A 21,319-nucleotide genomic window follows, 5' to 3' on the forward strand; every position below is an offset into this window, starting at 1 on the left:
CCCCCTCGGCCTTCTCCCCCACCACCTCACTTCCGTTCACCAGCATAACCTGCTAGCGTAGCAGCCCTGCCCAAAGACACTTACCAATGACCTCCTCTCCCCCCCCCCCCCCCCCCCCCCCCCCAGCCCCCCACTCCTCAGCTCAAGGAGGAAGGCTCCCTGTTGACCTTGCCCTCTCCCACACAAACAAAGACTGCTCCTGAACTCCAGGCAGCCTTCTCCAAAAGCAAACAAACAAATGTTAAACACGAACAGTTCCAGAAAACAGGAGGGGGGGAAGGGAACATCCATCCCCACATAAAATGTTCACCCCTTACAATACCAACAGCAGACCCCCCCCCCCACCCCCCAAAAAAAAGATGAACATTCCCCACTCCCTACCCCCACTTCAAACATGCTCCTAACCATTACAAAGTGCCAGCACCACGGTTCCCAAACATTGTCCACTCAGTTTTCCTCCAGTTTATGCTCCTTAATGAAGTCTTCGGCCACTTCTGGGGTCTCGAAGTAATATTCCTAGCCTCCAAACAGCACCCATAATTTTGCCGGGTAGAGCACCGCAAACCTGATCTGCCACGGTACAGCCACATCTTGGCCTTGTTGAAGCTTGCCCGTCGCTTCGCCAACTCTGCTCCAATGTCCTGATGAATTTGGATGCAATTCCCCTCCCAGTCGCAGGGACGCTTCTACATGGCCCATCGCAGAATATTTTCTTTCTCCACAACTTTCTAGAGCCTCCCGATCAACGCCCGCAGCGGCTCCCCAGCTCTCTGCTTCTGCCTCAGGGACCTGTGTGCTCGGCCCACTTCAGGTGCCTTATCTAGCACCCCTTCTGTCACCTGCCTTGCCAGCATAGATTACATAGAATTTACAGTGCAGAAGGAGGCCATTCGTCCCATCGAGTCTGCACCGGCTCTTGGAAAGAGCACCCTACCCTAGGTACACCCCTTCGAGACGTACCTCGTGGCACTAACACCTTCCACTCCTTCAGGCAGGCCTACTATTCGCAGGTTCTGCTTTCTTGAGGTATTCTCCTGCTCCTCCACCTTCGCCTTCAACGTTTTACAAAGGTCTCCTAGGAGCCCCACCTGTGTCTCCAGTGTTACCACATGATCGCTGTGGTCCGAGATCACTCATTCGATCTCCCGAATCTATGACCCCTGCACCTCCAAACACCTCTCCACCCGTTCCAAAGTCCTGTTCAGGGATGCCACCACTTCTTCAATATCCTTTGCACGATCCTCACGTGTTACTTTCCTCTGCTGATGGAATTCCGCCTTAATAAAAGCCATCAGCTCCTCCATCTGGGGCCTTCCAGCTTGCATCAGCCCTTCCCCACCTGCATGTTTAACTGGCTGTTGCTGCAGCACACATCTGTTCCAACTTTTCAGCCAAATCTCTCACTGTTTTCTGCTGGGTTTGGTGACCAGCAGACATGCCATTCCTGGGGGAAACTAATCCTCCAACATTCTACGCCTTTTCATCAAAGTTCCACCCAGTATCGGGTAAAAAGAGCTATTTTTTTGTGCCTTCAAACAGGAGCCGCCCTGTGTGAGACCACCCACCCCATGGTCAACACCGGAAGTCCACTCCAGAAACTCCACCGCATATCCAGACTGGCATTCCAGTGCAGTGCTAAGGGAGTGAGTGCTCTATTATTGGAGGTGCCATCTTTCAGATGAGATGTTAAATCGAAGGCATGCCTGCCTTCTAAAGTGGACTCGAGCGATCTCGTGCTACTATTTGAAACCAGCACTGCAGTTCTCCCTGGAGACTTGGCCAATATTTCTCCCTCAACTAACTTCACTCGCTAAGATGATTACCTGGTCAGTTTCACATTGCTGTTTGTGGAACCCTGCGATATACAGATTGGTTCTGCATTTCATGTGTGAGAACAGGGAGTACTCTGGAGAAGTACTTCATTGAGTGAAGTGCTTGGAATATTTTGAGCCCATGTAAAGTGCTGCATGAATACAAGTGTGTTTTGTGCACTTTGAACCTACTGCTGATGTACTCCAGAATTGAAAAGGCTGAAGTACAAGATAAAGTACTTGCTCCAAGGCTGTTGCAGTTTGCAGAAGTATTTGTTCATCAAGAAAACTTTATAATGCAGACGTGGAGAGGAAGTGCAGGCAAGGAGCTTTAACAATTGGATGCACCAAAGAAAAGTCCTCAGTGTGAACTGCCTAACTCATTTCTCTTCCTACCTATGCAGGTCTGTCAATTCTGTGATTCCAGATGATAAGTCACAGAGTGGAAGCGATGCCATGGGTTTGTCTGGAAGAAGCCGAGCTGTGGGGGCAGTTCTCAGTGTGCTTTTGGTGGTGCTGACTGTGTGCCTACTCGTTTTATTACTTTACAAGCAGGAAAGAAGGTATGAATAAAATAGTGATGAAGTTGTTGGATTTTATTCAAAATTTTTAAATGCAAACACTTAACTGGAACACTGCACCCTCACTCCCTCCCTACCTGCTTAACTTCTGAATGGATTGGAAGAGAGAATAAATGCAGTTGGCCTTATTAGTGCTCGCCCTGGACAGTGCAACATGGAGCACGATGGGAAGGTGGTGGCATAGTGGTATTATCACTGGATTAGTAATCCAGGAGACCGAGCGTAATGCTCTGGGGTCCAGTGTTCGAATTCCACCATGGCAGATGGTAAAATTTGAATTCAATAAAAATTTGGAGTTAGGGAGCTGCCGTTTTAGAGTGGTAGGGTGAAGCTTCCGGTACCTAGGCATCCAGGTGGCGCGGGAATGCGAACGGCTACACAAGCTTAATCTGGCTGGGAGGGTACAGACAGTGAAAATGACAGTTCTCCTGAGAATCCTGTTTGTGTTTCAGTGTCTCCCCATCTTTATTCCTTGTTCCTTTTTTAAATGGGTCAAGAAGGTGATCTCGGGCTTTGTATGGGCGGGGAAGACCCCGTGAGTTAAAAAGGGGATGTTGGAGCGCAGCCGAGGGAGGGCGGGCTGGCACTCCCAAACTTTAGTAATTATTACTGGGTGGCGAATATATCCATGATTAGGAAGTGGGTGGGGGGAGCGAATAGAGGCGGCATCTTGTAAGGGCACTAGTCTGGGGCCATTGGAAACGGCGCCTCTGCCGTTCCCGCCAGCATGCTACTCCACCAGCCCCGAGGTGGGCATGTGGGAGCAGAGGGAGCATCAGTCTGGTCCCCAATTTACATTAATCACCGATTTGCCCCGGGGAGGCTAGGTGGAGGGTTCCGGAGATGGCAGAGAGCAGGAATAGCGAGGATGGGCGATATGTTTATAGAGTGCAGCTTTCCCAGCTTGAGGGAACTGGAGTTGAAATTTGAACAGGCGGGAGGGACTGAATTTAGGTACCTGCAGGCGCGAGACTTCCTACGAAGACAGGTCTCAACCGTCCCACTCCTACCACCAAGGGGGACACAGGACAGGGTAGTTTCCAGAGTGTGGGTGGGAGAAGGGAGGGTTTCGGACATTTATAAGGAGCGTATGGGGTCAGAGGAAACTCAGACAAGGAGCTGAAACACACATGGGAAGAGGAGTTGGGAGGAGAGTTGGAGGATGGTCTCTGGGTGGATGTGTTGAATAAAGTCAACGCATCAATTACATGTGCCAGGCTCAGCCAGATACAGTTTAAGGTCGTTCACCGGGCTCACATGACAGTGGCCCGGATGAGCAGGTTCTTTGGGCTGGAAGACAGGTGCACAAGATGTGCGGGAGGACCAGCGAACCATGTCCATATGTTCTGGGCATGCCCGAAGCTTAGGGGATTCTGGCAGGGGTTTGCGGAGGTCATGTCCAAAGTATTGAAAACAAGGGTGGCACCGAGTCCAAAGGTGGCGATTTTCAGAGTGTCGGAAGACCACGGAATCCAGGAGGAGAAAGAGGCAGACGTTCTGGCCTTTGCTTCCCTGGTAGCCCGGAGACTGATATTATTAGCATGGAGGGACTCGAAGCCCCCAAAGTCGGAGACCTGGCTATCTGACATGGCTAGCTTTCTCTGTTTGGAGAAAATCAAGTTTGCCTTGAGGGTCAATGTGAGCTTTCGCCCGGAGGTGGCAGCTGTACGTCGTCTAATTTAGGGAGAATTAACCGTCAGCAGTGGGGGAGGGAGGGGTGTAGTTTAGTGTAGAATAGGAGGCTAGAAAAGGTGGGACCTGTGAGAGAGGAAGATGGCTTTTGCACTATGTTTATAATTGTATTTACACTGTTTCTTCTGTTACTGTTATAAAACCATAAATACCTCAATAAAATGTTTATATTAAAAAAAAAAAAATTTGGAATTAATAGTCTAATAATAATCTTTATTGTCACAAGTAGGCTTACATTAACAATGCAATGAAGTTACTGTGAAAAGCCCTGAGTCGCCACATTCCGGTGCCTGTTCGGGTACACGGGGAGAATTCAGAAATGTTCAAATTACCTAATGATGACCATGAAACCATTGCCAATTATCGTAAAAACCTACCTGGTTCACTAATGTCCTTCAGGGAAGGAAATCTGCCGTCCTTACCCGGTCTGGCCTATATGCGTCTCCAAACCCACACAGCGATGTGGTTGACTCTTAACTGTCCCCCACAGAAATGGCCTAGCAAAGCCACTTGGTAAAAGGGCAATTAGAGCTGGCCTAGCTAGCACCGTCCACATCCCAAGAACAATTTTTTTTTAAACCCAGCTCCTAATCTCCTTAACTATTCAGCAAGAAATGGTGAGGGAGGGGGGGAAATGACAAATTTCAGGAGGGCCAGGAAAATTCATTTTCCATTAAGTGCAGATGACCATGACTATCCATAACTCATAGTTAGATATTTCATCCACCCCCCTCCCTCTCGCTGTCCATCCCTGATTTGATGTAAGGCTCCCCATTCAAACTTGCAGATAATCTTTGCCGTAGACAGGGATATCCACGCACGCGAAATACTAGTGTTTGACAATACTTGAAATAAATATACTTTCTGTTATCCAACTTGATTCTCAGCTACAAGTCCTCAAATCCAATCATAGCTTTTCATATGAGTATTTATTCAAATCAACTATAGTCAGTCCTTTTATAACTTAAACCTCAATCATTCATTCTCTGAACCTACATTTTCCAAAGTGATCCCAACACCAACTCTCTCAACATGTCACAAGAAATATGTTGAGGTAATTAATTTCACTGCACTTTCCTTGAAATTGAATGCTCAGCCCATATGGGCATGAAAATGGGGACAAATTTAGAGTGAAGTCTCAAATAATATACACTGCTTTTTGTACGTAATTACTCAATTGAGGTTTATTAGACCCACTTGATTACTCAATAACTACTTTGTATTGTAGAAAGCATCTATTACTGACCTTTGACTTGATCAAAGTCGCTTTCCTCTTTTACTTCTAATGGAACAAAGGACAAACAAAAGTACAGCACAGGAACAGGCCCTTCGGCCCTCCAAGCCCGCGCCGACCATGCTGCCCGTCTAAACTAAAGTCTTCTACACTTCCTGGGTCCGTATCCCTCTATTCCCATCCTATTCATGTATTTGTCAAGATGCCCCTTAAATGTCACTATCGTCCCTGCTTCCACCACCTCCTCCGGCAGCGAGTTCCAGGCACCCACTACCCTCGGTGTAAAAAACACTTGCTTCGTACATCTCCTCTAAACCTTGCCCCTCGCACCTTAAACCTATGCCCCCTAGTAATTGACCCCTCTGCCCTGGGGAAAAGCCTCTGACTATCCACTCTGTCTATGCCCCTCATAATTTTGTAGACCTCTATCACGTCGCCCCCTCCACCTCCGTCGTTCCAGTGAGAACAAACCAAGTTTATTCAACTGCTCCTCATAGCTAATGCCCTCCATACCAGGCAACATCCTGGTAAATCTCTTCTGCACCCTCTCTAAAGCCTCCACATCCTTCTGGTAGTGTGGCGACCAGAATTGAACACTATACTCCAAGTGTGGCCAAACTAAGTTTCCATGCGGCTGCAACATGACTTGCCAACTTGACAATGGATGCCGACATAACATGGCCTTATGCGGATAATGTTATTTCTCTACATTTAAATGTTATTGAATGTTTATAAACCCATTTAATTGTGGAAAAATGCTTACAATCTACTGATCCCCTGACAGAAATGTGAAAGGGTTAGCAGTATCTTCAAATTTAATATCCTCCAAAATTTAATGAAAAGCATAAAGGACAGAGTGGCTCCTATTGACCCCTTATTAATAATTATACTCCTATTCACATACATTATAATTAATTCCCTGTCCACTCCATTGGCTTCCCAATAATAAGGCTGAATTATCCCCTTGACCTGATCTAATTCCATTTGAAAATGTGACTAACATTTGAGTCGAGCAGAGTCCCAGACAGGATTCCCCCATTTCTTCAATAAGTTGAATTGGATCTTGCAATGCTGTTCATTAAATCCATTTACAATAAGCTAATACCACTGCAATGTCACTTCTATTTTACTGATTAACCAAAGTGTGGACAAACCTTTGCCTTCACAAATCTAAGTGTAAAATACCTGCTATAGTAGTTCTTGTTTGTAACCTATTCCAGCATTTCAAAAGGGTCAATCTGTTCCTTGATTTTCTTTCATTGATTAACTTTGCTACTTTTCCTTGCCCATTTTCCTCTTGTTACTCTATCCAGTTGTTTTAACTTATTAGACTTCTCTATCCTGACAATTTGACTTTGTCCATTTTGTATTGTAATCTTAGATTTGAACCATTTCTGCCTTGTTTTTCAGTAACTTAATAGGAAATAAGTAACATTATGTGATTACTGGGTTTTGGGTGTTGAGGCATGACTATATGATTCTGTAAGAATAGTCAGTATACAATCTAGACAACTGATACCTGGTGAAGATTATAGACACATAAAAGCTAATTTTGGATTGTTGTCAAGTGATTTTTTAAAAATATGTTGGTGTGTTCTGCACTTGTCACCTTGCATGTTTAAACATGCACATTTAATGTGAAAACTCATAATCCAAAACTAATCCAAAACAAGGAAGGGAAATATAACAAGGCGAATGTTTCCACTATGCCATTAGTAAGAACTTAAGAACTAGGAACAGGAGTAGACCATCTGGCCCCTCAAGCCTGCTCTGCCATTCAATAGGATCATGGTTGATCATCTTGTGGACTCAGCTCCACTTACCCGTCCACTCACTATAACCCTTAATTATTTTACCGTTCAAAAATCTATCTATCTTTGCCTTAAAAACATCCAATGAGACTTCCGGGTGCAGCGATGACCAGCTGAGTCGCACGTTTCGGCAGCTCCCTGTGGAACGGACTTTTGGGCTCTTAATAAGAGCCCCAACGGCAATTTTAACGGCTAAAAGTACTGTGCGGTGAACCAGAAGGGAATCCCCCCTGGATACGGATGAAAAAAGGAGGAAGGTGGCCGGATTGCGGTGGATCCTTTAGAGCAGCGGCAAGGAAGGCAAGCAAAAACCAAGATGGCGTCGGAAGGTGGCCGTTTAATATGGGGCCCTGAACAACACGAGTTTTTGAAACGCTGCGTGGAAGAGCTTAAAAAGGAAATGAAGAAGGAGCTGTTGGCCCCGATATTACAGGCGATCGAAGGGCTAAAGGAGGAGCAAAATACCCAGGAGCGGGAGCTTCGGGTCGTGAAGGCAAAGGCTGCCGAGAATGAGGACGACATACAGGGCCTGGTGGTGAAGACGGAGATGCACGAGGCACACCATAAACAATGTGTGGAAAGGCTGGAGGCGCTGGAGAACAAAGCAAGGAGGAACAACCTAAGGATTCTTGGTCTTCCTGAAGGTGCGGAGGGAGAGGACGTTGGGGCATATGTGAGCACGATGCTGCACTCGTTAATGGGAGCGGAGGCCCCGGCGGGTCCGCTGGAGGTGGAGGGAGCATACCGAGTGATGGCGCGAGGACCGAGAGCAGGAGAAACTCCTAGAGCCATAGTGGTGAGATTCCTCCGTTTTAAGGACAAAGAGATGGTCCTTAGATGGGCAAAGAAAACTCGGAGCAGTAGGTGGGAGAACGCGGTGATCCGCGTATACCAAGACTGGAGTGCGGAGGTGGCGAGAAGGAGGGCGAGCTTTAATCGGGCCAAGGCGGTGCTTCACAAAAAGAAGATAAAATTCGGAATGCTGCAACCGGCAAGACTGTGGGTCACATATCAAGGGAGGCACCACTACTTTGAGACGGCGGATGAGGCGTGGACTTTTATCGTGGAAGAAAAATTGGAATGAGCGGGTTATTAAAAAAAGAACGTTTGAAACAAAGTGGTGGGGCGAGTATGGGGGGGCGAAGACGGGGGTAAAAAGGGGGGAAAGAGGAGTTTTATGTTATTAATCCAGCGATGTGGTAACTTTTCTTTCTTCCACAGGAGTTGGTGGGGAGAGGAAAGGAGGTGGAGGAGATGGGGCGTTGGCCATTGGGGGCGGGGCCAAGGGGGAAGCGCGGGCTCGGTTCCCGCGCTAAGATAATCATGGCGGGAATAGGGAAGCAGGAAGGAGGGGGCGTCGCACGATGCGAGCCGAGGTCAAGGGGGCAAGCCGAGGTCGGCCAGAGCTTGCTGACTTCTGGGAGCAACATGGGGGGTGTAACTACGCTAGTGGGGGATCTAGCGGGGGGAGGTGGGAGGGGGGAATTATTGGGCTGCTGCCGCTGGGGAGAGGGGGGAGCTGGCATGGGGTGGGATGGGCGGGGGGGCACCGCCTGGGGGGGGGACACAGCTGCGTGGGAACCGGGTGAGGAGCTGGAAAAAGGGGATGGCTAATCGACAAGGGGGGGGGGGGGGTAAAAAGCCCCCCAACCCGGCTAATCACGTGGGGGAGACGGTGGTTTTGGTAAACGTATATGCCCCTAACTGGGATGATGCCAATTTTATGAGGCGTATGCTAGGGCGCATCCCGGACCTAGAGGTGGGAAAGTTGGTAATGGGGGGAGATTTCAATACGGTGTTGGAACCAGGGCTGGACAGGTCGAGGTCCAGGACTGGAAGGAGGCCGGCAGCAGCCAAGGTGCTTAAAGATTTTATGGAGCAGATTGGAGGAGTAGACCCGTGGAGATTTAGCAGACCTAGGAGTAAGGAGTTTTCGTTTTTCTCCTATGTCCACAAAGTCTATTCGCGAATAGACTTTTTTGTTTTGGGAAGGGCGTTGATCCCGAAGGTGAGGGGAACGGAGTATACGGCTATAGCCATTTCGGATCACGCTCCACATTGGGTGGACTTGGAGATAGGGGAGGAAACAGAAGGGCGCCCACCCTGGAGAATGGACATGGGACTAATGGCAGATGAGGGGGTGTGTCTAAGGGTGAGGGGGTGCATTGAAAAGTACTTGGAACTCAATGATAATGGGGAGGTCCAGGTGGGAGTGGTCTGGGAGCCGCTGAAGGCAGTGGTTAGAGGGGAGCTGATATCAATCAGGGCACATAAAGGAAAGCAGGAGAGTAGGGAACGGGAGCGGTTGCTGCAAGAACTTCTGAGGGTGGACAGGCAATATGCAGAGGCACCGGAGGAGGGACTGTACAGGGAAAGGCAAAGGCTACACGTAGAATTTGAGTTGCTGACAACGGGTACTGCAGAGGCACAGTGGAGGAAGGCACAGGGTGTACAGTACGAATATGGGGAGAAGGCGAGCAGGTTGCTGGCCCACCAATTGAGGAAAAGGGGAGCAGCGAGGGAAGTAGGGGGAGTGAGGGATGAGGAAGGAGAGATGGAGCGGGGAGCGGAGAGAGTGAATGGAGTGTTCAAGGCATTTTATAAAAAATTATACGAAGCTCAACCCCCGGATGGGAGGGAGAGAATGATGGGCTGTCTGGACCGGCTGGAATTTCCCAAGGTGGAGGAGCAGGAAAGGGTGGGACTGGGAGCACAGATTGAAATAGAGGAAGTAGTGAAAGGAATTAGGAGCATGCAGGCGGGGAAGGCTCCGGGACCGGATGGATTCCCAGTTGAATTTTACAGGAAATATGTGGACTTGCTCGCCCCGCTATTGATGAGGACCTTTAATGAGGGGACAGCTGCCCCCGACTATGTCAGAGGCAACGATATCGCTTCTCCTAAAGATGGAAAAGGACCCGCTGCAATGCGTGTCCTACAGACCTATTTCCCTCCTAAATGTAGGCGCTAAGATTCTGGCCAAGGTAATGGCAATGAGGATAGAGGATTGTGTCCCGAGGGTGGTCCATGAGGACCAAACTGGGTTTGTGAAGGGGAGACAGCTGAATACGAATATACGGAGGCTGCTAGGGGTAATGATGATGCCCCCACCAGAGGGGGAAGCGGAGATAGTGGTGGCGATGGATGCCGAGAAAGCATTTGATAGAGTGGAGTGGGATTATCTGTGGGAGGTGCTGAGGAGATTTGGTTTTGGAGATGAGTATGTTGGATGGGTGCAGCTGTTGTATAGGGCCCCAGTGGCGAGTGTGGTCACGAATGGACGGGGATCTGCATACTTCGGCTCCATAGAGGGACAAGGCAGGGAATGCCCTCTATCCCCATTATTGTTTGCACTGGCGATTGAGCCCCTGGCAATAGCATTGAGGGGTTCCAAGAAGTGGAGGGGAGTACTTAGAGGAGGAGAAGAACACCGGGTATCTCTATATGCGGATGATTTGTTGTTATATGTAGCGGACCCGGCGGAGGGGATGCCAGAGATAATGCGGACACTTCGGGAGTTTGGAGAATTCTCAGGATATAAACTGAACATGGGGAAAAGTGAGTTGTTTGTGGTGCATCCAGGGGAGCAGAGCAGAGAAATAGAGGACTTTCCGCTGAGGAAGGTAACAAGGGACTTTCGTTACTTGGGGATCCAGATAGCCAAGAATTGGGGTACATTGCATAGGTTAAATTTAACGCGATTGGTGGAACAAATGGAGGAGGACTTCAAGAGATGGGACATGGTATCCCTGTCCCTGGCAGGGAGGGTGCAGGCGGTTAAAATGGTAGTCCTCCCGAGATTCCTCTTTGTGTTTCAGTGCCTCCCGGTGGTGATCACGAAGGTTTTTTTTCAAAAGGATCGAAAAGAGTATCATGAGTTTTGTGTGGGCCGGAAGACCCCGAGAGTGAGGAAGGGATTCTTACAGCGTAGTAGGGATAGGGGGGGCTGGCATTACCGAGCCTAAGTGAGTACTACTGGGCTGCCAATATCTCAATGGTGAGTAAGTGGATGGGAGAAGAGGAGGGAGCGGCGTGGAAGAGATTGGAGAATGCGTCCTGTAGGGGGACTAGCCTACAAGCTATGGTGACGGCCCCATTGCCGTTCTCACCGAAGAAATACACCACAGGCCCGGTGGTGGTGGCGACTTTGAAAATTTGGGGACAGTGGAGACGGCATAGGGGAAAGACTGGAGCCTTGGTGGGGTCCCCGATAAGAAATAACCATAGGTTTGCCCCGGGGAGAATGGATGGGGGATTTGGAATATGGCAAAGAGCAGGAGTAACGCAACTGAAAGATCTGTTTGTGGATGGGAAGTTCGCAAGTCTGGGAGCGCAGACCGAGAAATATGGGTTGCCCCAAGGGAATGCATTCCGGTATATGCAATTGAGGGCTTTTGCGAGGCAACAGGTGAGGGAATTCCCGCAGCTCCCGACGCATGAGGTGCAGGACAGAGTGATCCCAAAGACATGGGTGGGGGGACGGTAAGGTGTCAGATATATATAGGGAAATGAGGGACGAGGGGGAGATTATGGTAGATGAGCTGAAAGGGAAATGGGAAGAAGAGCTGGGGGAGGAGATTGAGGAGGGGCTGTGGGCGGATGCCCTAAGTAGGGTAAACTCATCGTCCTCGTGTGCCAGGCTAAGCCTGATTCAATTTATGGTGTTACACAGGGCGCATATGACTGGAGCACGGCTCAGTAAATTTTTGGGGGTAGAGGATAGGTGTGCGAGATGCTCGAGAAGCCCAGCGAATCACACCCACATGTTCTGGTCATGTCCGGCACTACAGGGGTTCTGGATGGGGGTGACAAAGGTGCTTTCGAAAGTAGTGGGGGTCCAGGTCGAACCAAGCTGGGGGTTGGCTATATTTGGGGTTGCACAAGAGCCGGGAGTACAGGAGGCGAGAGAGGCCTATGTTTTGGCCTTTGCGTCCCTAGTCGCCCGGCGCAGGATACTGTTGATGTGGAAGGAAGCCAAGCCCCCGGGGGTGGAGACCTGGATAAATGACATGGCAGGGTTTATAAAGCTGGAACGGATTAAGTTCGTCCTAAGGGGATCGGCTCAAGGGTTCACCAGGCGGTGGCAACCGTTCGTCGAATACCTCACAGAAAGATAGAGGGATTGGAAAAGAAGAAGGTAGCAGCAGCAGCCCAGGGGGGAGTGGGGGAGGGGGGGGGGGGAGGAACCAGAAGGACTCTCAGGGTTGTTAATATATATGTATAATATGTATAGGTCGTTGCTATAAATAATTGTATATTGGATTGTTAAACCATATTTTTGGAGAGTGTTTATCTGAGACAAGGCAGTTGCCATTTAGTTTTAGTTTTCGTTTTTGTTATATATTATTTATTCTTTGTTTATAAAACAGGTGATTGTTATTTATACTGTTATATTATTGTGTAAAGGATACACAATGTACTGTGATGGTTGACCAAAAATTTTCAATAAAATATTTATAAAAAAAAAAAATACAATGAGGTAACCTCAACTGCTTCATTGGGAAGGGAATTCCACAGATTTACCACCGTTTGGGTGAAGAAGTTCCTCCTCAACTCAGTCCTAAATCTGCTCACCTTTACCTTGAGGCTATGCCCCTAGTTCTAGTTTCAACTGCCAGTGGAAACAACCTCTCTGCTTCTATCTTACCTATTCCCTTCATAATCTCCCCCCCCCCCCCCCCCCCCCCCCCCCCCCCATTCTTCTAAATTCCAATGATTATAGTCCTAGCCTACTCAGTCTCTCCTCGTAAGCCAATCGTCTCAACTCTGGAATCAAACTAGTGAATCTCCTCTGCACACCCATCCAGTGCCAGTACATCCTTTCTCAAGTAAGAAGACCAAAACTGTACACAGTACTCCAGGTGTGACCTCAGCAGCACCCTATACAGCTGCAACATAACCTCGCTGCTTTTAAACTCCATCCCTCTAGCAATGAAGGACAAAATTCCATTTGCCGCCTTAATTATCTGCTGCATTTGCAGACCAACTTTTTGCGATTCATATACAAGGACGCCCAGGTCCCTCTGCACAACAGCATACTGAAATGTTTTACCATTTTAAATAATAGTCTATTTTGCTGTTATTCCTACCAAAATGGATGACCTCACATTTACCAAAATTGTACTCCATTTGCCCACTCACTTAAACTATCTATATCCCACTGCAGACTTTGGCACATTACAATTGGTCCCCAACTCCAAATCATCTTTGTAAACAATTGTGGTCCCAAAACTGATCCCTGAGGCATACCACTAGCCACTGATCGCCAAACAGAAAATACCCATTTATCACCACTCTTTGCTTTCTGTTAGTTAACCAATCCTCTATCCATCCTAATACATTAACTGTAATGCCATGCACCCTTTTCTTATGCAAGCCTTTTGCGTGGCACATTGTGTCATGTGAGAGTACCTTTAAGAACTGGGTGTTTATCAAATAGCTGTAGTGATGTCAGTGTGGGTGGAGCTGGGCTGGCTGTCTTTCACTTTCGTTTTTGAGCAGGCAGCTACAGTGTGTTTTAGTTTTGTTTTCAGAGCTGGATAGCTGCAGGCAAAGCAAGCAGCTGTATAATGATCCCACTCTTCAAGCTACAGACCAAATCATTTGAGATTTCAAAGTAATACCTGCTTCTGTAGAGAATTTAACCCTGCTGTCTTTCTGTAAAAAGGATCTTTTGGTCCTATGGATATTGTTCGGAAAGTTATGAAGGGTTACTTATTGAATATCGTATCTGTGGGGATTATTGGTGTTGATAGTTGTTAAAATGTTTACTGTGGGTTTATAAAGTGTTAACCGGATTCATAAATAAACATAGTTTTGTTTAAAAAGTACTTTAGATCTCTGTTGCATCACACCTGTGAAGTAGGCCCTTGTGCTCCCCATAACCACAATCTATTAAAAGTCGTGGGTCAGATGAATTCCATGATACATTTTGGTGTTCTCTAAACCCTGGCCCATAACACGTCGAATGCCTTTGGAAATCCAGATACACCCACACCCATCGGTTCCGCATTGTCCACTGCACTCGTAATGTCGTCAAAGAATACATGAAATATTTTGCAACAAATAAATATGTAAATGGAAACTGTTCTTTAAAGGTTACCAAAAAGCATGGCAGGGTGCTGGTTTTCACCATAATTCTGTAGGGGAGTTTCCACTTTAATTTTACTGTCGATAAAGTAGCCTTGAATCACAAGTCAGTCTGTACACTTCTGGACTTAGTTGTAGACTCCAGTGGCACTGGTTAAAGCTCAGGAGATTTATTCTGCAGTGTAAGAAAATCTGAAAAGAATTTATCAATTGTACATAGTTATCTCCGGAGTCCCCACAAGGATCTATCCTTGGCCGCCTCCTATTTCTCGTGATTACACCATTGGCAAAATCATCCACACATATATTAACAACACCAGCTCGACCTCGTTGCCACTTCTTTTGACCAAAATCCAGTAATAAATGAGCAGAAATGTTCTCCAAATTTAATATGCATCTCCCCCCAACTCAAATCCCTAGCCAGTCACTTCATCTTTCTCCCTGTTGCCTTCTGAAACTGAAGCAGATTGTTCAAAACCGTTGTCTTATTTGACCTGATCTGAGCTTCCACCTTTGTGTTCTTGCCATTACCAAGGCAACCTATTTCCACTCTTAACGCTGTCAATCTGCACCCACTGCCCCAGTCCACCAACTGTTAAAACCTCAAGCATATCTGTTACCTGGAGACCCAACTATTCCAATTCTCTTCTGACTGGTCTCACACCTTGCACCCTTTGTAAGCTTGGACTCATCCAAAATTCTGCTCCCAGTATCTTCATTTGCACCAAGCCCCTCACCCATCATCTCTGCCTGCTGATCCACATTGGCTCTTGATCCAAGCTGTGCCCTTGAATTGTAAGTTCCTCCACAGCCTTGTCCCTCCCTATCTCTGTACCCTCTATCAGCCTTGCAACCCTCCGATCTCAGCTCTTCCATTTCTGGCCTCTTGCATATCCCTGATTTTCATCCTGCTATTATTGGTGGCCATACCTTCTGTTGCCTAATGCCTAAACTTGGAAATTCCTCCCTCTGCCTCTCTGCCACTCAAGACAATCCTTAAACCATGCCCTTTGTCACTTGGACAAATATCTCCCGATGTGCATGATGTTTAAATTTCATTTGGTAATACTCCTTTGAAGCACCTTTTTTTTTTTTTTTTGCTGAGACGCTATAGAATGCAAGTTGCAATAATTATAAAGCCATGTTCTTTTATTTGTAGTGTTGAAGATCGGACGTGAATGTAAGGCTTGTTTCCCCCCCCCCCCCCCCCTTTACAACTCATTTGTTAAGAATTCTCTTAATTTTTCCAGGGAAATTATTCTACAGAAAGTGACTGGTTGTTGCAGGAGGGGATCTGGAGTTGCATACAAATACACAAAGGTAAAGCTTTATTATACATTTCCTGTGTACACTTTGCTCAAGTTGGAAGAAATAATGTGTTTAAGGTGAGTATAGAAGACAGTCTTGGCCATTGCACTGAAACCAAGATATTTAAGGGGGTATATTTGAAATATATTGAGGTACCAATTAGTAAGTGGAAGCAGAAAGGCACCAAGCATAACTGACAAGGAGGTAAAAAGCTACAATTTTCTGGTAAGGAGGTGTAAAGGCTACAATAAATGATGCAAAAGTGAAAAAGCTGGTTTATCTTTAGTAGACTCGGTGACAGAATTTGACTCCTGCATTCTAAATATCCTAAATGGTTTATATTAACGTTGAAACCAAAAGAGAATGTGCTAGAAAATCTCAGCAGGTCTGGCAGCATCTGTAGGAGAGAAAAGAGCTAACGTTTCGAGTCCAAAGTTTGGCAAAGGGTCATCTGGATTCGAAACGTTAACTCTTTTCTCCCCCTACAGATGCTGCCAGAGCTGCTGAGATTTTCCAGCATTTTCTCATTTGGTTTCAGATTCAAGCATCCGCGGGAATTTGCTTTACATTAACTTTGAAGTGTGTTACTGTTCTGCAGCCCAGAGAAGCAGGCAATTTATCAAAGCATAATCCAACAGGGAAAATATAAATCGACTGATTTTATTTTTGATTTTCAGGTTGAGGTAAATAATTATCAGAGCATTGCTCTTCAAAACCCTGTCCACCTTTACTGTTCAGCTAAACAAATAAAGATGATAATGTAGAGCCTAGTGCCTTATTCAAAAGACTAAACTTCTGATATTGCAGCACTCTTTCAATACTGCACTAAATTGGCCTAGATGACAAGCTCACGTTTCTAAAGTGAGGTTTGAACTCGTGTGCTGACTGAGGTGAGTATATTCTCACAGCCAAAACTGGCACACAAGGTAACCAAGTAAAAAGGTCATATTGAGTTTATGCTTGGAAAGTAAGTAAAGAACGTTTAACACTAAAAGGGGTTGGGCCAGAATCTACAATACTAGACCCAACTGAACAAGAAAATTTAGTTAGATTTGGCACTCGAGTATTATGGTCGCTGAGATTATAGAAATGTTGGGAGCATTCAAGAGCTGGATGCAGGTTCAGATTTGCAGATGGAGATCAGGTGCTGGATCCAGGTTTGCGGGGGAGGGGGAGGTGGAGATCGAGAGCTGGATCCAGGTTTGCGGGGGGGGGGGGGGGGGGGGGGGGGGGGGGGGAGGGAGAGATTGGGAGCTTGATCCAGGTTTGTGGGATAAGAACGGGAGCTGGATCAGCAAACCAGGATCCAGCTCCTGATCTCACCAGCGCACCCCCACCCCCCCCTTACTCAAATTCTACATTGAGCCAATTTCCTTGTTCCGCTGGCCTAGTATTGTAGATTCAGGCACAAACCGTTGATGTTAATCTTCCTTCCTTTCTAAGCACAAACCCATTCATTTTGATCAAAAAAGATGCATGCTGTCAAAGCCTTTAATCCTGCCTCATCAGGACAACTCGCGACTGTAAAGGGAGCAACAATTTATACTGCATGAAAAGAAAGTGCTGGTTAGTTGGCAAGTGGACTCTGATTCTCTTGCCAACCAACCAGCACACTCTTCTTGTGCAGTATCAATGGTTGTTCCCTTTACATTTAGCATTCTTGAGTTCTGGTGAGTGCAAGTTGGAAAGCTTTGATAGTATGAGCCTTTTTTCAACAACCCTCCAGATCTGTACCACCAGGCAACTAAATCAGAAATCCATTGTTATCTTTTGACTTGTGTCAGCCTTTGCTGTGATAACATGATCATCTAAGTCACCATGTCACAAATTCCAGACTCACTTCAGAAACTAGAAGTCAGAGGTTCAGGGGCAAGAGAAAAACTGTTGAAACAGGGTGTGGATGAACTTTATGTAAACCAGATTGGCACCAGTATTAGAATCCCTACAGGGCAGAAAGAGGCCATTTTGCCCATCGAGTCTGCACCAACCCCCTGAAAGAGCACCACACTAGGCCCACTCCCCTGCACTATCGGAGTAACCCTACCTAATCTACACATCATTGGACTGTGGGAGGAAACCGGAGCACCTGGAGGAAACTCACGCAGACACTGGGAGAATGTGCAGACTCCACGCATGGTCGGAATTGAACCTGGATCCCTGGCACTGAGGCAGCAGTGCTAACCACTGTGCCACCGTGTTGTCCTATTGTAGGGCAGATCAATATGGTAATGAGACTTGCAGTTATTGAGGCGGTGGGGGGTGGTCAGAAAATCAAAATAAACCAAGAAGAAGTTAAATTAAAATGAGATTAGTTGAGGCTGCTTTATTAGAATTCTAGCACACATTGAAAGGCAAGGCTGGAATAGTGCTCCAAAATGCTCAAGTATCTTTGTAAAACAAGGATGAGCAGTAATTTAACTTCTTTTTTTTTCCCCCTCAATCAGATTAACGGGGAAGAGGAGGGTGATGAAAATGAGACCGAATGGTTGATGGAAGAAATCACAGTGTCTGAGAGTGGACTGAAACCAGCAAAAGAGTGCCAGCAAAATGGCTTGAACCATGTCACTAAAGCTGTAAATGCTGATGTTTTCAGTTCATTCCCGTTGGATGATCAGGATAGTGAAGATGAGGTTTTGACAATGCCACAAGTGAAAATCAACTCGACCAAGACCACGGGCAAACCTAAGCAGTGGCATTCAGAGAACAAGCACTTTCATGATGAGAGTGATGAAGATTTGCTTGGCTTACATAGTGAAAGGAAGGAGGGAAAAGGAAAATCAAAACCGCAAACGAAGCGAAATAAGCCGGCAAATGACTCCACAAACCTAACATTTCATGATGACAGTGATGAGGACATGCTAAAGGTTTAACCATTGTGCCTATCTATTGACAGCCTGATGGGACACCCAGCCCAGCAGACCTGGATGGGAGGAGCCTGCCTGTCATTACTCTGCTGAATGTTTAAATAACCCTGCTGATTTTTGCAAATTAAACGCAAGAAGGGAACTGCATAAACACTCCTGATTGTTTACAATGATGTGTAAAGAGACAAATCTTTGATTTCCTAGCAACTGCCTAAAGGGTATTTATATCTTAAATAATAAAGCTTGTGCACATGGCCATTTCTTTGGGGCAATAATTATTGCACCCATGTATTGCAAAGAGCTCTGTGATGCTTTCTTTAACTTTGACCTGACACTTTTGACAACAAAAAGGAAGGGGAACAGAGTAAAATAATATCTGTTACTTTGCAGCTCAGTATCTTCGATTAGCTTCCATGAAGCACTGCTCTTTTTGCATTAATATTTATTGGAAGTTAAGTGGTGAGAATGAGTAAATACTGGTACTTTGTTCATCCTCCCAACCAGGAAAAGGTACAGTGATGTAGGGAAATGCAGAGGGTTTGGACAGAACTATTTTTTGGAAAAATTGTTTCTGATTCATATGTAGAAAGGAAACATTTGACAAAAGACTATATAATATTGTGAAAACTGTGCTACATGCAGGTATAAAAGTTGACAGGATATGTTAAAGATGTGTCAGCTCTAGTCCTTTTGCATGTCCCTCCTCTAAAGTATATTCTACAATATTATTGTCCATATTTGGTTGGTACCAAAGTGCAACAATGTGTTGGGCAGGTGTTCTTTTTTTTGTATCTATTTCAGGTTTGGGTTCAAAGATTTTTTTAATTATTTTCAAATCAAAGATATGTGATTTTTGTTTCTACAAAAGGTTTGATAATTTTGTTGTAATATGAAGCACAACAACCATTTCAATAAAAGTTGAAAATATTCCCATTCTTGTGCTTCATGTAACATTTTGTCTGGTAATTTCTACAGTGCATTCACAAAAATGCCCCATCTTCTCAAACCCTAAGACATTTTTAAGAACAGAACAAAACTCAAATTGCAGCATTTGAAACCCGAATTTCTGAATTTATTTTCTTAATAAAATAGTTGTCGGCACATTCAATTTTACAAAGCCTGAATTAATTTCATGCAGTTTTGGGTAATATTTTGATGGGGTGGAAAAAAACAGTTGCACCTTTCTATGCGGTCCAGTTGTGTTCAGATGGGAGCAGGTTATGCATTTGTTAGTGTTAGTGACGTGATCCAGATTTTGGGAATTGCAACAACGAGCTTTGAATGCATCCATGTACGTTCTGCTCAAACAACCTTTAACTTTCACCCTCCACCCCAAATAATTGCACATCGTCAGCTGAACCTTATTCCCAGACAATGGTATTATGTCAATTATAAGTTATTTATCTACATTGCTTTATTTACATTTAGGGGAGCATGGTAGCACAATGGCTAGCACTGTGGCTTCACGGCACCACGGTTCCAGATTCGATTCCCTGCTGGGTCACTGTCTGTGCGGAGTCTACACATTCTCCCCGTGTCTGCGTGGGTTTCCTCTGGGTGCTCCGGTTTCCTGCCACAGTCCAAAGAGGTGCAGGTTAGATGGATTGGCCATGCTAAATTGCTCTTTGTGTCCAAAAAGGTTAGGAGGGGTTATTGGGTTATGGGATAGGGTGGAAGTGAGGGCTTAAGTGGGTCGTGCAGACTCGATGGGCCGACTGGCCTTCTGCACTGTATGCTCTGTGAGAAACACCGCTCACTTAATAAAAGATTTACACATAGTCAAATTCTGAAGAAGTATTTATTATCGATCTTGCAAGAGCGGGTGCCTCCAGTAAGCAACAGTAGACACAAAGAATTCACACAGCATCACTTTGTTATATACAATCCATGAAAATACAATCCGTGGGAAACAATCCGTGAGAAACACATCCCACACACTCTAGACAGGGCAGTTCCCTTATTAGTGATCCCTTATTTGGTCTCCCCCTTGCATAGTGATTTCTATCCGCTCCTGGTACATCCTTGGACCGGCAGTTAAAGATAAGAACGAGGCCCCCTGCTTGCACCTGCTATCTCCCCCTTGCTTAGCAAGTTCTGTTATTGTACATCCCGTTCCTCCCCGAAGGTCATCCTGGTACATCGTTATAATAATTCGCTCACTATAGCTTACTCCGAACTTGACATGTTAATTTTCCCATCATGCTTCATTGTTGACATCTTAATTGTGAACCAGAGTATATGCATGTAAAAACAACACAATGTTCATTTCTCACAAATCCCCATTTTTTTTTTCTTTTTACTGTTGTTGCTTTTTACACTTCGTAGCCTCTTCTAATCTACCCCAACATTGTCCAACATCCTCTCAACTTCCCTTTCTATGGGGCCATCCTCCCCTTCAGTCTCCCCACTTTCTAGTAGGCAAATGGTATCCTGACCCAGGGGCATCTGCTTGGTCAAGGCTGTTTCGATGAGCCTCTGCACCAAGCCTCTGACACACGGGATGATGCAGCAGCCTATTGCCGCCAATGCTCCTATCACCACGATGATGGAGGTGAGGATGGATACAATTAACCCTTTCCATTTCCCAAACAATGATTCAAGCCACCCAGTCATGGATGTGTCTGCCCCTGAGTTGTCTGCCATTTCCACAGCCAGAGTGGTTAACCCTTGTAGCGCACGGGTAATCGATCCGTCGGGTGCTGTGTTGTTGGGGATAAACGTGCAACACTGTCCTTTGAGCATAACGCATACACCACCTTTCTCAGCTAAAATCATATCCAGAGCCAATCTATTCTCCCAGGCCATTCTACTGGTTGCATCCAGTTGGCCTGCTATGCCCTTCACGGCGTCCCTGGTATAATTGATGAACCTCTGTTGATTATAGTATATATAGTTTATCCAATCCACATTCTTATTGATCGTAACCCAC

General features: G+C 46.1%; 1 protein-coding gene across 1 annotated transcript in view; it reads left to right on the plus strand.

Annotated features, from left to right (window-relative positions):
• igf2r (insulin-like growth factor 2 receptor) overlaps positions 1-19,325 on the plus strand; it is a 267,979-nt gene extending 248,654 nt beyond the window's left edge. The window contains exons 46-48 of the mRNA XM_072503630.1: positions 2,216-2,374; positions 15,469-15,538; positions 17,971-19,325. Of these exons, the coding sequence (XP_072359731.1) occupies positions 2,216-2,374; positions 15,469-15,538; positions 17,971-18,396 (655 nt within the window). The 3' untranslated portion in view covers positions 18,397-19,325. The remainder of the gene's footprint in view (positions 1-2,215; positions 2,375-15,468; positions 15,539-17,970) is intronic.
• The last annotated feature ends 1,994 nt before the right edge of the window (positions 19,326-21,319 follow it).

Source organism: Scyliorhinus torazame, chromosome 1 (genome assembly GCF_047496885.1).
Source record: "Scyliorhinus torazame isolate Kashiwa2021f chromosome 1, sScyTor2.1, whole genome shotgun sequence".
Classification (NCBI taxonomy): Eukaryota; Metazoa; Chordata; class Chondrichthyes; order Carcharhiniformes; family Scyliorhinidae; genus Scyliorhinus; species Scyliorhinus torazame.